Raw genomic sequence first — 17945 nt, 5'->3', positions numbered from 1 at the left:
ATAACCTACCTAAGTAAGAACTGCATTAGGTCGAGAAAATTGTTTGCAAAGTACAAAAACCAGGTTATATTTTCATAGTCGACCATTTAATCCTAAGAATAAATGATTCCACAGTTTTCAAAATTACAAAAGTTAGAGTTTTATGTAAGAGGTCCACAACGTAAACTTAATGATTAAAATCCCCTTTTTAACTTTTTTTTTCTTGAACGAGGTATGTAAAAGTTTAAGAGAAAGAGGATAATTACGAACTGCACGAAATGTAAAAAAAATTGGAGAAAAAGTGGAAAATGGTTATGCTGGATATTCATTCATCGGGTGGATGGAGTAACAAAGTCTCCCAAGCATAAAATAATAATATTGATTAAATTGGTTTATTTTTATTAGTTTATGATAGTTATTATTGTATAAAATCTTAATCATGAAAATAATTATTAATATTATTATTTCCACTATTCAAGTTTTCCACTTTTCATATTATTTCCACTTTGATGGTCACACTGCAGATTTTGGGAAACATTTTTAAAAAATAATAATTGTTGGTAGGCTGAGTGTTAAGTTAAATGATTGTTACCTTTTATCATTTCAGGAAAGTGATGGGGAGAAGAGCGACCAAGACCTTGTTGTGGATGTAGCCAACGAGGTATGTATTATATTTGCATTTTGCAGTAACAGCAAGTATTATATATAAGAGGATAAAACAGTCTCATAAGCCAGCCCGACAGCAGAAATCTGTAGGCGGATAAGGAACTTGCTATACGAAATTTCCATCGGAAACTGATGTGGCTAACGCCCTCAAACCATTTGGACGAAAAATAACAACCTCAAAATGATGAGCAATTAATAGGATCTGCTGACAAGATGTGCCAAAAGTCCATGACCAGAGGCTAACTCATAAAATGATCGTATAAATTCAAGCAATTTACACAATAAAGTATATTTGTATTACATTTTGGGGCACTGCATTTCGTCCTTCATATTCATGCACTCAAATCTTTTTTTAAACCTTTTGTAAAAGTTTTAGATTTTCATAGGAGATTATGAATGACGCATTTCTCTCCTCTTAAAATTGGTTATTGACCAACCTGTGGAAACACACGGAGGGCCAAGCGTTGTTGATGCCTTCGGATTTTGTGTTTCTGCATTTGGCTAGACTGCACAATCGACCCTTGTGTTTTACCGTTGGAAAGTAAAAAAAAAATAGTGTGCGCTAATAGTACGTATTTAACACTTCGAATTGCGACTGTGCATTTCTCAATTTGAAGTTACATTTCTATGAAATAATAAAAAAATACTACTACATTACTTGCCATAGCTGGTTTCCTTGAATCTAACCCATGTTGTAAATACACAGTATTGCCAGGTCGAACTTTGGTTTTCAATGTGAATATATATGCAAATTTCCACTAGGATTCAACTTTTTTTAAATCATGTTTTCATTCAAAGGAACTCTATAGAAAAAGGCGGGGCCGCGGTAGCGGTAGGTCAATTACCCTAGGGGCGGAGCCCGGAATTGGCGGGGGGAGGGGCAATTAATACTACTTTTTTCCACTTCCAATTGTTTCCTCACCTTAAATTTTACATTTATGGAATCCTTGATTCATACCCTTTCCAACGATGTATCATACATATTTCTATTAAGAAGGGTAGATTCGACATCCTTACCCTGCCTTTTACTTTCTGAAACAAAATTTGCGTTCATTGTGGAACATTTTAAAGCTTCTGTGATTTTTCTTATCCTATTCCTGTCATATTTTAGAAAGTAGTTTTGTTATTAAGGCCTGTGCTGTGTATGATGTGTTATGCCTTTTTTGACAAATATAATGCATAATACACGAGGGTCATCCAGAAAATAAAGACCGTTTGGTTATACAAAATGAAAAACACAATATTTATTGGGAAAAAAACAATTCTGTTACATACCTGAAGCTTCCTTCACTTCTCTATATAATCACCTCCTACATTTAAACATTTGTCGTATCTGGGCACGATCTTCAGAATTCCCATGTTATACTCTTCTGTCACCAGTTCATTAAGCCAGGTGGTCACTGCATTCTCCAACTCTTCATCACTTTCAAAACGTTTACCGTCCAGAAACTCTTTCAGCTTAGGGAAAAGGTGGAAATCGCTAGGAGCAAGGTCCGGACTATAGGGTGGGTGATCAAAAATTTCCCATCCGAATTGATCCAGCAATTCTTGAGTTGCACCAGCAGTGTGAGTGAGGGCGGGCATTGTCGTGCAGAAGCAAAATTTCTCCAGAAAGCATTTCTCGCCTCCTGTTTTGGATGGCTCGCCGTAGTTTTCTTAGTCTCACAATAACGATTTGCATTGATCGTAGTGCCTTTTGGCGGAAATGCGCAAGCGGGCTTTTGTTTGAATGCAGTGACCACCTGGCTTAATGAACTGGCGGCAGAAGAGTATAACATGGGAATTCTGAAGCTCGTGCTGCCCAGATACCACAAATGTTTAAATGTAGGAGGTGATTGTGTAGAGAAGTGAAGGAAGCTTCAGGTATGTAACAGATTTTTTTTTTTTTTTCAATAAATATTGTGTTTTTCATTTTGTATAACCAAACGGTCTTTATTTTCTGGATGACCCTCGTAGAAAGACTAAGAATTTGGTATTAGTGTTTTACATAGACATCTCATTACAACACTTCTACATGTGTCCTTGACTGAGTATTGTGTAAGATTACGCTACCTTGCCCTGTTATTGATTACATACCATCCTCTAAGAAGTCTCAAAGCAGACAGGTTGAGTTTGATTGATTTAAGCCAAGAAATCATCTACATCATTTTTGTAATTTAAATTGATGTAGAATAAATTTAAGTGTAGTGAAAAAATTAATCTTCCTTGTAGCCTTCAAATGAATTTTGCCTGCATACGCCAATAGTTATTTTAAGGAAAGACATGTTAACAATATTTTGGAATAGTGAATGTTTTTTAATGTCAGATGGGTAGAAGATAATGTGCAAGATAAACTTATGGCAAATGAAAGGTACCAGTTTGGTATGGGAAAAAAAAAAGTTTCACTCGTTCATTTCGTCTTGTTTGATATTGGTATTTACCCATTATGCATTGCCAAACATTCTTTAAGGTGGGATTTTGCTTTTCTCATGAAAATAATGCCAATTTTTAACATTACGAGTATTTATTGTTCTTCCTTTTTCGCTTTCGTAAGGCACAATATGGTGGGCACAGCTTGGCGGGTCGTGGATTATCAGTGGGTATGCAGTGTTTCCAAACTTCTTAACCAAAAAATGCCACACAAACCATTCACGGAAGGTTAGGTTAGGTTCAGTTAGGTTAGGCAAACATAGTTAAAATTAAAAACCAAACCATTCACGCATAGCCCCAAAAAACATTTTCGGCAAGGTTAGGTTAGGCAAGCATAGTTAAAATTTTGTTCGTAAAACAATGCGATACAGCGTTCAAAAAAAAAAAAAAAAAATCACCACTATGGCATAACAACGGCATGGTTGGAAACACTGACTGGGGTTACGTCATCAAATGTACAGAACGGTCCACGTAGAGGAAGAACGGCAATTGTACATCAGAGATATATTTCTCTTCGAAAATACATGAATTCCTGGTCCAATAGATTCAACGATGAAAGAAAATACGTCTACGAACTTTGAAAATGCCACAGAAACTCATTTCCGTAAGTAGTTTCTCCTGTAAAATTGAAGAAATGCATTTTCCTTATATCAAACTGTTATCGAATGAAATAAAAAAAACAACACTTGTATAGTTAACGTTACAAATTCTTACAGTTTGACAATATATGGCTATGTCCTTCCTCTGAATTTGCATGTGATGAATTTTCATTCTAACTCCACAGTACGATGTTTATTCTGTGGTAAATGTGCTGCGTTGCCTGTAGTTTGTTATTTTAGTGCAAGGGGAAGCTATTCCGTTCCTATTATTCTTAATCTCATTGCATACCACGTGGATTGCAATCATTAAACCCCAATGTAAATAAAACAATCCTGAAATCAATTATAATAATGAACCATCAAGTAAGATTTTTCTTGTCTTGAATTTTACGAAAACCAGAAAATAACCCAATGTCATATACATTTAGTAAATGTATAAGAAATTAGAATATTTTCTAGGTATTGCCTTTGGACAATCCAAGACTAGAATCAACAATTTTAATTATTCCTTTTTTTTATTATTATTTTTTATTTATTACATTCCAATGCAAAAAGTCGATTTGCTTTCCAAGTATCAAGCTCAAACAATGATATGCATATTCATCGATAGTTCCTCACTGTTTGAGTATGTTGTCTTCCCCCGCAAGATGGTTCTGCTTGTATTGGGTATGTAGTCTGTGGTTTATAAGGCCTTAGAAAAGTGTTCGCCCAAGTCAATAGTAGCCCCATCTAGTTGGCTGCACTTTTTGACTCGCTTTGACTCTCTTTGCACTGAAGCGTCTAGTTGGTTGCACAGTGCAACACAGAGTCATCTAGTTCGTTGATTTGGAGTCAAGTAGTGTAATTGGTGTGTGCACTACCTTCTGGACCGGTGTATGTATGGTGTATGGTCACGTGGTGCATGCTAACTAATCAAATGACCGTTTAAAGCAGCAGACAGGCATTTGTTGAATCTTCTGAACTCGAACACCGCTTTCCGTCTAGTTGGTTGAACGTAATTTCCTTGCACCACCCTTGACACTGGATACACCTGCACTGCACCGAGTGTTAAAAAGTGCAGCCAACTAGACTGGGCCAGAGAATATGCTCAGTGTCCCATCCTGTAATAGAACATTCTTGGTAACAGTGTACAAGTAAGCAATTGAATGGTTCGCAACAAAGTCCCTGGAGTGATTACACCAGTTTCTGATTCTCAACAGGTTTTCTCTTTGTAACAAATCTATCCATTAGTTGACAATGTTCCTTATTAGTCAAGTCCACATTATTTTACAATAGTTTTAGCTCCAGAGGCCTTTTTTGTTAATTTATCTCCCCCCCCTCTTTAGTTTTGGTCTATAACTGAAGAATTTATATCATGTTTTCATGTTTGGTGTGAAATTGCAGGTTTTTGGGGTCAAAAAATTCAAATATAACATTTTTCCTTGTTATGTTCTACAAAATTGCATTGAATGTTCTAAATATATTTTGTCTACCAGTGTTATTTTTGTTTGTGTTTAGACTTTGGAGTGATTTCACAATCTATTGTTACTGAAGTATCTTTTCTAAAGATATGAATAGTAATATCCAGTTATGAAACAGTTCATGAGTTCTCTTGTTGTTCGTTGTGTTCAACTTGATCAGCTGATATTATAGTGAAATACAAAACAAAATTGATTGGGAGAGTAGACATCTTCCAGATGCCTGAATGCTATCAGAACTTTATCTCAGAAGTACATAGCAATTCGAGGTCATGCAAGGATGTGTTGTTCTAGAACTTGTAACTTATCTTAATTTTTTTTTTCTCATAAGTGGCTTATCGAAATGTTGAAGCAATTATGAATTGAAGAGTATCATAAAATTTCCCTGGAAGGAAAGTAATTTCCTTATGTAGTAAGAACTGATAGTGATAGATTATTATTTTAGCTACAACTGTAAAAAAATATGCCAAGAATTATTTTTTTTAATTATGAAGTTCTTGATTTGACATTTAAAAAAAAACATCAGGTCAACTACATTTTTATTTTATGAGTTGTGAAACAATCTTAGTTTGACTAGCCTAACACAGAAATAACTATTCAACAGAGAGCACATATTTTGCTGATAAAAACTAGCTCTTTGCAGATATATTGTGAAATTTTAGGACAAAGGTTTGTGTATTGGGAGTTAGAAATTGATATGACTGTCGTATTTTTCATAAGAATGCCACTGGTACTCAACCATAAAAAATAAACAAATAAAACATCTCAGAATATATGATACTGGGCCTGGGAACTTTTATAACATGCATTATTTTTTTATTTACATTTATTTAAGTACTATAAAAGCTGAAGCTTTGATACAGTAATATTGTCTAATGGTGCAAAAATTAAGTATATCACGTGCATAAGTAACATATTACCCTTAACTATTCATGTAATTATATACTTGGGTTCGATACCTGGTGGAGGCACATAGTGGTTCAGATCCCACTTTAAACTGTAGGTCCAGTCCCGATTAGCCTTACTGTGTATAAAGTGGAATTAAAGCTCCAACTCAATCAATCAATAATTATATACTTGTACACTTTTACCAAGAGGTGCAGAACTGTTTTGGTATATTGAAAAGTTGATTTTGCTGGCAAGAAAAGCTATGTTATGCAGGCACTTTATGATCACACTAAGGGTAGTATTCTTATATTTCACAGTAGACAGCACTGCATTTCTAGTTATCAGTTTACAATACTTTATTACTATTTAAACAATGTGGTGGAACTCATACTTCTAGATGGTGATGTCATGAATATATATAGTCTTGATTTAAATTGTCATTTCATTGTAGGATGTTGTAATTGTATTGTATATTGAGAGCCACAAACTCTCTTCACAGGATCCAATTTCTCCACATCCAAATGGGGAACATCAGGGAGACATCAGGGAAAATGGAGAGAAGGGAGGTCTAGGAAGCTTAAAATCAGAGCGACCCCCTAGTCGGAGCGGTTCCAGTTCAAGCCGGAGTACACCATCGTTGAAAAGTAAAGATGTAAGATCTCAGCACCTTGGCCTGAACAGAGCAGGGTTTTCCATTTGCTTTAAGTTTCTTTTCTATTTCCCATCCAAGCACAGCATTTGATTCATAAGTTACACAACCATTGCGTTCTATATATTTTTAATGTGATTTTATTGTTATGTAAATATTGCTTGTGATAATTGAAATATGGCAACCAAGAACTGTTCATTTCTTGGAAGCAAAATCTGTTTATATTGTAAGAGATTCACAACATTTCTCAAAATTGAATAAAGAAAACTACAAAGCAGGTCGGCAATCCCATATCCAAAATTCTGGATACTGAAAGGTGAAAGTTTTTTGAGTGGCACACATTTTGTCAAATATTGTGAGGTAAATAGTTTTGTATCACATACAACATTAGAGTATTTGTTCCACTGTCTTGTTACTTACCAGGTGCCACCACAGACCGTATTATAATTCCCAGCGCTTGAAGTGGAAAATGTTAGGTGGGGGAGGGGGGTTTGGTTGATATGTTGGGGTGGATGCTGCTACAGTTTAACATGGTGACAATGAGACAGCTGGTGGGATGCTCTGTTAAAATTTTGTTAGCTGGGGTGATACCCCCCCCCCCCCTCACTTTGAGCACTGATAATATCATAAAGTAGACTGTATGATAACTATATTGGGCTGATGCAGAAGTTCATAGCGTTTGTTTTTTTCATCGTGGCAAAAGTATTTTTATTTATTTGATACTAATTAGAGATGAACCAAAGACATAAATTAATCAGTAATATATTTTCCGTCATTGTTTATGACTGTCGACCAATGCTGGGGCAGTTTTTCAATTCAACACCTGAAGAAATCCGCTGATTCGGGTTTAAAAGCATCATCAAGCCAAGTTTGAAGAGGATTTTCGTCCCCAAAGGAGCTTCCTTGAAGATTGATGGATTGAGAGCTGAAAAGGTAGCAATCCAAGGGTGCAAGATCAGTGGGAGTAAGGAGGATGTTGAATAACTACTCAACCAAGCTCCTGGATATCAGCTTTTGTCATGTTAGTGGAGTGTGGGTGTGCATTATCATGTTGCAGCACTTGATGCTGTCTTCCTGGCCTACTCGCTGATTTGGTTGTTTTCATTTAAAGCGTGCGGTATCTTGAAAATTACCCATGGAATGGAAATGTTGCACGATGGTTGAATGGTCACAGTTCATCACATTTGCTAATTCTCGAGTCGACTGATGTGGATCCTTGTGGATTAAAGCGTTTAAACTGTCTTCATTAGAGCCCGATGGTCTTCCTGAACATGGAGAAACGCTTAAGTCAAAAATGCCCTCTTTATAATGACAAAACCATTTTCTTGCGCCCTGCTTTCCCCGTTGGCATTCTCCCTGTACAAGGAGCCACCTCTGCTGTCTTTGCCCCTATGTTAAACTCGGACAGAAGAATATGTCTGATTTTTTTCCCCCCCCCCACTGGATGCTTGTTCTTTAGTCCATAAATAACACAGTCTTTCTTCAAATCTGTCAAATTCAATGTGTATTCACAAGCACAACAATGTCACTCCAATTGATGAACATTAAACGATAAACAAACTCCTAACACTGCAGTGTTGCCATACCAAACACAAATGCTATGAACTTATGCATCAAACCAATAATACAATACAAATCTGAAAATTGGAATGCATCTTGGCCCACCTGTGTTGATGTATATTTATGGCCCTTAGGCAAATGAGTTAAATTTTATATATTTATATAACGTAGAATCATGTCTACAAATCACAAGTAAAGGTTGTAAGAATGAACAATTGTGTACCTTATAACAAATGGCGTGCTTCATACATCCTATTTTTTATTTGTCCTTTATTCATTTATTTGTTTCTACCTTCTTCACCACCCCAACTGCCTTCCTCTCCTGTGATGAAGCTCTGAAATGTTTGGAGCAAAAAACTGCAGGAAACAATTTGATATAAGTCTTCATTTTTTTCCCCATCTCATTACATCCTGTCTAGGTTTATTGCTAGCTTATACAAATTCCTCATGTATATATTTCTTTGTTATTGAAATAAGATAGCTTTGCAAACATTAATGTGCAGAGAAATATTTGGGAAAGTTCAAATTTACAAGCAAAACAGTTCTATTTTGATAAGTTTGCTTGTTAAATTGTTATTTTTGTGGATTAATTGGATAACAAGACACATAGTAGATTCTTGTGTTAATAACTTCACATTTGCTCTCCATTTGTTAAACTGCTTCTCCTGCTGTGCATAAAGTGAAGCAAATGGCAAGGTAACTTTAAAAAAAAGTCTTGGAGCAAGTAAGAGGATACAGACAAGTCTTTGAGATGCTCATACTGATTTGATTAAGGCTTACTTCACAGCAGGCCAATTTCCCCATACATTCAGTAATTATTGATGGAGAAAACATTCTTTTACATATGCAGGCCTTTTGTAATCTACATCATTCATTATCTAAGAACCAAATTAATTAATGAACTGTTGAGCATGAATGATAAAGTTTTTCATTTGCAAGTATTTTGTTCTGAATTTCTAAGCGAATATGGAAAGACAAATATTGATACCACCTGAAAAAATCGTGGGAGCATCACATAAGCCACATAAATGTTTACCTGACTGATAAATAACAGTTTAAAGAAATTTATATATAGATATATATATATATAAAACTTTAATATAGTCATTCAGAATGTAGTATAATGCTGCAAATCTGAAATGTTGAGCAGGTTAATTGTGAATATGATGGTTCAAGGTTCATATAAGTATTTCTATACCGCATCTTGCCTTATGTAACATCTTAAAATGAACATACATCAGTAGCTTGGATTATTTACTTTATTATGTACATTCACCAACAATGGTGCATATTCTGGAACCTGTTTTCTCCAGTGAGTTGTAAGTGCAGCAGGAAAGAAGGCTAATGTGTTTACTTCCAAACTTTCTCTTCTATATTGTTAATTAAGTATATGTGTTGAATCTTCCATTTGAAAACAAAAGACTTTAACTACATAGTCATGCAGACAAACTGTCATACATATTTTGCTCACATGACATAGAGGAAAAATCAGCATAATTCTCCATTGCTAAGAATATTTAAACTTTTATTTATGTTGCCATTAAGGTTTCCTGTACATCCATTCCACTGCTCTGCTACTTATCCTTTATCATTCCCTATTCTAGTATTAATATTATAAGAGCTTTATTTTCTTTGTTCTAAAGCTTCATGCTACAATTACAATACAATCGCAGTTGTTAGATACAATAAATGATTGCCAATTATATTCAGTATTACTTAATGGAATCTTACAGTTTGCCTATGATATAGATTTGGGCTTGTGCAGTTTGAGGAAATTGTTGTTTTGAAAGTCAGTCTATTTCCAACTACTGTAGAAATTGCCAATGTTTGGAAGTAATGAGTTACTAGTAACACAATTACAAGTAACAGTTCTTTTTCTGAGTAGCAGTAACTGTAACTGAATTACTTTTTCAAGTAGCAAGTAATGAATGGTTATTTTTCTCTGTTTATGCTTGGAAGGATTTTTTTTCCCAGTATCTTCAACTAAATGCTCACTCAAAAAAAATTTGAAATTGAGGGAAAACGATTATACTTTTATCACAGAAATTACCACAGTGTGCACCTCAAGAGTAGTTATTTTAGAACAGCTAGGGTGTGAGAATATATAAATTCCTACACTCATCCTGGACATACCACAGCTTCTTTGTTCAACAGTAATTAACAAAATTTTGGCATGCAAAAATTGAAAACTTTAATCTTAAAGTTTGCTGTAGGAACTTCATTTTAAATTTTTTCTTCTTCATTTAAATTAAAATATGTTGAATTATAGGAATTGTAGGAAAAAGAACAATTCATGCATGAAACATGTTATACAAGTTGTATCTTAGCTAGAATAAAAATAACTGACTCTGTTACTTTTAAGAAGTAACTCTCCAAACACTGGAAATGACGGTCAGTTCTACGTTAATCGTGGGGTAAACCGGTTCTCAATTCTCCAACAGCTCTTGAAAATCTACAACCTGTTTCCCTTTCCAGGCCGACAAGCCTACCACACCAATCTCCAAAGCAACGACTCCAACCTCGTCCGGAATGCCCACGCTGCCTGGCTCCAGTGGACTGAAATCTGCAGGGCCCGCAGTGGGAGCTTACCCTCCTTACTCCCTGGCTGGAGTGGCTGGGTCACGAAACAGTGACCTTCCGGGAAGTGGCTCGTTCAACCCCTCCTTGCATAACAGCGTGGCTCCCACTTCATACTCGAGGCCTCTTGTAAGTTGAATGCAGCATGTAATGTACTTTTGTACCAGGATCTGCCCACAATTTTAGACTGTATTGAATCCATAATATGTTTTGAAATTTGAAAAAGCGATCCTCCAGAATAAATTGTGGGTGTCTTGCAAGTTGATTGTTTCTGTCATAGAGAGTGTCTTAAAAGTTGTTTCCCCTAAATTTGGAATAAAAGTAACACTTCAGTAAGTGAATGGATGAGTAGGATATTCTAGGTATTGAAGCATCATTCTTTGGCACGGTTTTGTTTTTAATTCAGGTAAGCCATGCAATTCTGACTACTTTTTTCTGATGTGCGAATTCATGACAAACTAGCATTTAGTGGCACACTAAAAGTGAAGGTGTGTAATAATTTTATTGAATACCTAGTATACTGAACTCCAGTGCTCAAAGTGAGGAGTAATGTGGGAGGATGTTTTTTCCGAAGTTAAAAAAATTGGGTAAAACATCCCTTCCCCAATCAAGGATAATTTATGTAAGCATCCACCCCTCCTAACTTAGAATTTTCTTATGAAACACACAAGATACAAGATCACATAACATGAAACTTCAAAAACTTCAGAGCCCGACCCTGTGGCCGAGTGGTTAGCACATCGCGCTGCGATGCCAAGGTTCCCGGGTTCGAATCCCAGTTGTTGTTTGTGAATGTCCATTCATCAATTTCATCATTTCATCACTCATCCCCATCTTCGCAAATTAGCCAAGAGGCACAAAACGCGAAGTAAAATAAACTAAATCAATCAATCAATCAATCAAAAACTTCAGCGTGAGTTAACCCTAGATTTTTATAAAATAATTTCCCTGAACTCCCTTGTGATATTACTTGTAGCAGTTAAGCACAATTCATCATGTGATAAGATTTTGTAACTGAAGTGTTACCAGTTTCCAGTAAAATCAATAAAAACTTTTTTCGTTACATCATGAAATGCTGCTTTGATATAAATATGCATTGAAAGTGGCCAGAATTGCTTTGGTTCTTTGGTATAAAAAGCATATGCATAGCTAATGGGGCGGGGGCGGGGGGGGGGGGTCACCTTTAATAAAATTTACAAGTTAACCATATTTTTGTCAATCTCCTGGGATCTGAGGTTGATGTTCTGCCCCCAGAGTTAAGCCCCAAGTATGCTGCTGATAAAGAATATCTAAATATCAATGAAAAATATTAAGATAATTTTTTTTTTTTTTGGAATTTTCAAATTCACACTTTCGCCATTTTTCTTCGTGATATCATTTGCACTAAAAAATGACTGTGAAACTGCCTGCCTTCGTTATGTCTGGTCAGTTTCTGGCAAGTGGATTCTGGGTGCTCTTTATACCAGTATACATGTATAGAGAGCATGTCATCCCACTTTTTTCAGTTCCACCAAACTTACATTGTTGTCCGTTGCAGCTCAAATGCTGCGTGTTACTTGTTTCTTTAGACCCAGCCATTCTTTTATTTTCCACATTTTCATTAAAAAATGTAATTCCTTACGCAAAAGAACCATTTAGAAGTACCTAATTGGTGGAGTTTTGTCTTGTTACTTGCTTATGGTATTAATTCATATCAATGTTTTTTTTTCCAGTGTACTAGACAAGTGTATTTGTTATGAATCAAACTTTAGACCATTTGTATCAAAGGTAAAATGGTAATTCTGACTTAAGACTGCCAGAGGATCTGCATGTATTTTTAATAGTAGTCATGATTGTAATGTATTATTACTAAAGCAAAATGTATATAGTTGCTATTATGTATGACTTTTCGTTCTAATTCAGGTTTAGTAGAGGAAAAATTTATCCGAAAAGAAACTTGAGGCTACAGAACGTGAAATTTAATAATGGTAAATAATGTACAAGATGTAAACATGTTGCTCACTCATTTGTACACCATTACATCTATTCCATCAATTCACCTCTCATGCTCGTCACAGTTAATCCAGAGAGGAAGAAAATCAATGTAGGACAGCTAAAATACAATTCATCAACATTTATTCTTAATTTATACTGTAATTTTATGACATATTCACGCCGTAGTAAAACTGAAAAGCTTTGTGAAAATTGTTGCATAAGTAACAATTTTTTCATGCAAATGAAATTCAATGATGCTTTCAATCCTGAATTTTTTGTATAGTATCAATTTTTGTCAGTTTATACTTGCTTTAGAATTACAGTTTACATGCTGCAAAAATGAAGAGGGGTAAACTTCCACTGTTGCTGCAAGTGGATCAAAAGTATAGTCCTCCCTTAAAGTTAAACCACCTTTTCATTTTATGTAGGAAAGTCATACACAGACTTGAGTTTTCATCTTTCTATTACACACCAGGGTTGGTTATGGAAAACTAAAAGCCCTATTCATGATTGGGAAAAGAGAGACGCGGTAGTATATAAATACGGAGAAACTAGTACTCACTTTTATCCGCGAAGCTGTTTTTTCTTCTTTTTCGATTAATTTCAGTGGCCACTGCCACCATCCTCGTTGGAAGAAAAAACAGCTTCGCGGATAAAAGTGAGTACTAGTTTCTCCGTATTTAAAAGCCCTATATTAAACAGAAAAGCTTTCAACTTTGTTATTCATTAGCATCATTCTGTACTTATGGTTGTGGACGTTTGTCGTCTTAACTTCTTACAGTTTGTTTTCTTTTCTCATTTTATATACAGATTGGATATGACCCTCACCCTCATGTGCGAACACCAGGCCTTGGCACTAATGGACTTGGAAGTATACCTGGTGGAAAGCCGTAAGTTTTTATTTCGTCTTTACTTACTATCACGCCTTTCCTACCTTGTGTTTGCTTCAACCTAAAGTTTACGTGTTGAGGTGAGGCAATTTAATGTCGAGACAATTGATACACAGGACCTCCTGAGTAATATCATGTGGATTGGCTAAATATCAGCAAGTTAAGCTCAAACATTGCTACAAAAACTTTTGGGCTTGTTTGTTTGTATTAAAATAAAAGTGTTAGTAATATTGAGAGTATTCAACTCATAATTGTGGTTCTGAAGGCTGTATTTTTAACTCCCCTCCCCCAACAGGCTATAAGTTTTTTTCTAAAATTTATTTATTTATTTATTAAACACATGTGGTAGGAGGGTTTGGGAAGGCAATAGTGCTTAATCTATCCATAATAATGAAGTGAATTATGCAATTAAATTTTATAATAAACTTGGTTGGACAACACCTTGATTTGACTAATTTGTGGAAAGTGTGTTTTATTTTCTATTTGATGTATCTTGCAAGAGAAATCACACAAACATAAGTAAGAAGTAACTCAAGCTTTCAATCCTAGTCTTCATCAAGGAAAAAACAATTTGAGGTAAGTTGGGAGAGGAAGGAATTTCTCTCAACTGTTGGAAAGCTGCCTTGAGCTCTTCTTCTTGACTACTTAGATGTGATTTGTGGTTTTCCTGCAAGGTAGGTCAAATGACACTCCAGCATGGTAAATGTAAAGTGTTCCCCTGTGCATAGCACCACACCATGAAGGCGTATAGGGGGTGTGGGGGTAACGCCCCACACTTTCTTGATCCGGTCGTGAGTGGGGGTGATGTGATCAGCATCACGCCCCTGACCGCCTTTACCCCCCAGGGTTTCCCCCAGGTACCCATGTTATTCGACGCTGGGTGGGCGCCGGGGCCGCTTCCACCGTTAGAAAAGTTCCCGGATTTGAACCGGCCGGGGATGCATTATTGCATTTTCTTTTTAATTTGCATATTTTCTAGGATTGAGAATCTCTTCTTGAATTACTTTTTACATACTCTGCTGTAGAAATTATTGTTGGAACAAAATGAATAGCACCAGAGGCATTGAATCAGGCACTGGCATCACTGGAATTGTGTAATATATTGCACTCCCACATAGCCAAATTGCTAGTGCTCTCTCACCTTTGGTGCAAGTGGTCCCAGGTTTGATTCCTGGTGGGAGCCCCCAACTTTTTTGTGTTGAACCAGTGTCATGAGCTACTCGAAAGCCAGAAAACAGCAGCAATGGGATTTGATGCACCACCCAATGTAAATGCCACTCTTAGTGGACTGTTGTGCCATGGAGTTTAAATTATTTTTTTTGTGTGTTATATTATGCAATAAACTGTTTTTATTAAAACCTGTTCATTCAAAAATGCAAACAAAATTAATCATATCATAAATAAATTACATAAGGAGTTTAGAATCTTGGTAAAGAAAGCAAAAATTTATGGAGAAACTATTAAAGATAAGATTATCAGGTAAAATGTGCCAGAATTTTTTCAAGGATTTCATTAGTTTTTCTATGTACATGAGATGTTGACAATAACTGTTCCCTTCAAATATGTTACATGATAAGAAAGCAGTAGGCTTCTACATAGCCAGCCTGTTAAACAGACAAAGCATGGCTAGGTCTTGCGAATTATGGAAACAAAGCAAGTGAATTAATATTTTCATATGATTTCATATTGTAAAACTTATGAAACAGTGAATCATGCTGTTTCACTTTGAATAATGTAGATGGGAAAACCACAACAACTCTCATTTAGGTTGTAAATTGAAATTTTCCATACGCTGTGTTGGCAGCACTCTAATCTGATATTTTGTATTTGTTTTTTCCTTCAGTGCATATTCGTTCCATATGAATGGAGAGGGTCAGTTACAACCAGTCCCCTTCCCAACGGATGCTCTTATAGGACCAGGGATTCCTCGGCACGCAAGGCAGATCAACACCTTGAGTCATGGGGAAGTGGTGTGTGCCGTGACCATAAGCAACCCCACCAAGTACGTGTACACAGGTGGCAAAGGATGCGTCAAGGTTTGGGACATCAGCCAGCCCGTCAGCAAGAGTCCAGTCTCGCAGCTTGATTGCCTTGTAAGTATTCATAGATAGCACTGCACATTAGCTCATCTCAGGTGTCCACTGGTTTGGGCATTCACTTTGAAGCCATAATTGGCTCTTCTCTAAAATGTCTTGCCATTCGAACACAATAACCACTGAACTATTCCAGATTTGAATGTGTCCTTTCATTAATCCCATCTAATGCTCATTCATCCTCATCATCATCCTAATTTACTCAAAGATGAAAAAAAAAGAAGATAAAGTAAAATAACAAAAATACAAATTTCATACAATCACCAACATGTAAACAACATATCAGGAGCGTATATTCCAGGCTAGCTAGGCCTATCTGCGAAGCCTTGAAAGTAAAATACTGAAGAGAAATCTCTTAGAAACTGTGTGAATTAAGCTGATTTGGAAAAGATAATGGCGATTCTGAAGTTGGCAACCTGAATTCTTAGGAGTTGGCAACCTGAATTCTCAGGAGTTGGCAACCTGAATTCTCAGGAGTTGGCAACCTGAATTCTCAGGAGTTGGCAACCTGAATTCTCAGGAGTTGGCAACCTGACTTCTCAGGAGTTGGCAACCTGACTTCTCAGGAGTTGGCAACCTGACTTCTCAGGAGTTGGCAACCTGACTTCTCAGGAGTTGGCAACCTGACTTCTCAGGAGTTGGCAACCTGACTTCTCAGGAGTTGGCAACCTGACTACCGTTGGGATGGCAATGTGGCTTCCTTGAAGACTTCAAGAATGAGTAGCCTTCTACTTCCTCCATAGCCTAGGACCAGGTGTCATAGTGAGATGGCCCAGGTCTTAGACTCAGCGTATGCCACTGCACCATATAAAATATGATATTGTGTTGGGTTATTGACCAAGTTATTTCTGAAAGAAAACTCATAAACTCAAGAAAACTATTCACCTATGCAAAATGATGTTTCTTTTTCCTGCATGCTTAGGAGTTTCAGGGCTCAGGACAGTGGCAGCTCGTGGTCTGACTTTATGGGTGTGCACTTCAGACTCGTTTCCAGAAGAAGTGTTATTTAACCCCTCTCAAATACTCTCACCCGTTTTTGCGTACATTATGATGCTAAATGTATTGGCAACCCAAGTTATGACCATCTTTTACTGAAAATGAGGCTATAGGAGAGTTTTATTTCATGAAAAATATAAAAAATATTAATATATATAATTTGGAAATACTCCGGTGAATTTTCCGACAATCACGAGAAGAGCGATGTTATTGGGTATAGATAATTCAACATTCGATAACCTGACAAAATCACTATAAACATAGAAATACCGATCTGTAGGTATTAAATAAACATATACCTACAATAAACGTGTTCTTGAACAGTATTCAAGTATTTTTAAAATAAGCCTATTATTTTTCGTCATTAAAACCATAAATATATAACATGGTTATGATTTATATTGGAGGAAGGTGAAAGTAGGGAGTGCCAAAATTCCACCTTGCCCAGGTGAAAATTTTATCTCTAGCCACTCCTGCAAACAAGGTAGCAGATCCAACGACCAAAACTTTTCCTTTCTCTTCCACTGTATCCGTATTATTACTGCAGTAGCTGCACACTTTGTAGCTAACTTCCCTCCAAAAATTTAACAACGTTAAATATTACGTCTCTGCTTTCACTATGTACAGTTTTTCCTTTCATTATGAAAGCAAACACTTTCTCCACTGAAACAGGAACGAGCTTTTGACAGTGCAACAAGCTGGCACAGATGACTGATCCACGGTTTTCCTGCGCGGGTTGATAATTCGACTTCAGCACCACAAGGGCAGTCTATTTTGACCAAGCTGCACTAAGTAAAGACAATGCAAGACATGGTTTAAAGCACGTGTTTCACTTTCAGTTGCCCCCCCCCCCCTTTTTTTGCCAGTGTGGGCAAAGATACCATAGAAATTCCCTTTTCCAAAAAAAAAAACCTCGATTTACGACGATGTGTGGGTTGCCTCCGGTTGCCTCTACTCCGCTACACTATCTCAAATGGAGCAAGATTGCAACACTGCTGTATCGCGAACACAATGCTAGCAGTGTGCGTGGAGCCCATAATGCCGCAATCTAGAAGTGCGAGTCCCTTCTCTTTTCTTGCTTGCTGGAAACAGCGGCACATGAGCACAGGGTGACTTTATCTCAGCGGCAGGCACTGGTAATGCGAAGCCGATGGGGCGATTGGGCTTTGGAACGTTTGATGTTTTGAAGGAGATAGTGTCCAGTGAAT

The 17945-nt window shown here is 36.5% G+C and overlaps 1 protein-coding gene across 6 annotated transcripts in view; it reads left to right on the top strand.

The window, feature by feature from the left end:
* gro (TLE family member transcriptional corepressor groucho) overlaps nt 1–17945 on the top strand; it is a 210774-nt gene that overhangs the window by 181056 nt on the left and 11773 nt on the right. For 5 of the 6 annotated variants that reach the window (XM_083140858.1, XM_083140857.1, XM_083140855.1 and 2 more), the window contains 5 exons: nt 587–640; nt 6498–6650; nt 10683–10913; nt 13569–13648; nt 15492–15741. In XM_083140858.1, coding sequence (XP_082996984.1) covers nt 587–640; nt 6498–6650; nt 10683–10913; nt 13569–13648; nt 15492–15741 — 768 coding nt within the window. The remainder of the gene's footprint in view (nt 1–586; nt 641–6497; nt 6651–10682; nt 10914–13568; nt 13649–15491; nt 15742–17945) is intronic. The other variant, XM_083140859.1, reaches the window with a different exon arrangement.

The sequence above is a fragment of the Lepisma saccharinum genome, chromosome 19 (genome assembly GCF_977018435.1).
Source record: "Lepisma saccharinum chromosome 19, izLepSacc3.1, whole genome shotgun sequence".
NCBI classification, from domain to species: domain Eukaryota; kingdom Metazoa; phylum Arthropoda; class Insecta; order Zygentoma; family Lepismatidae; genus Lepisma; species Lepisma saccharinum.
Note: the sequence above shows the minus strand (reverse complement) of the source record. Positions and strands in the feature narration are given on the sequence as shown.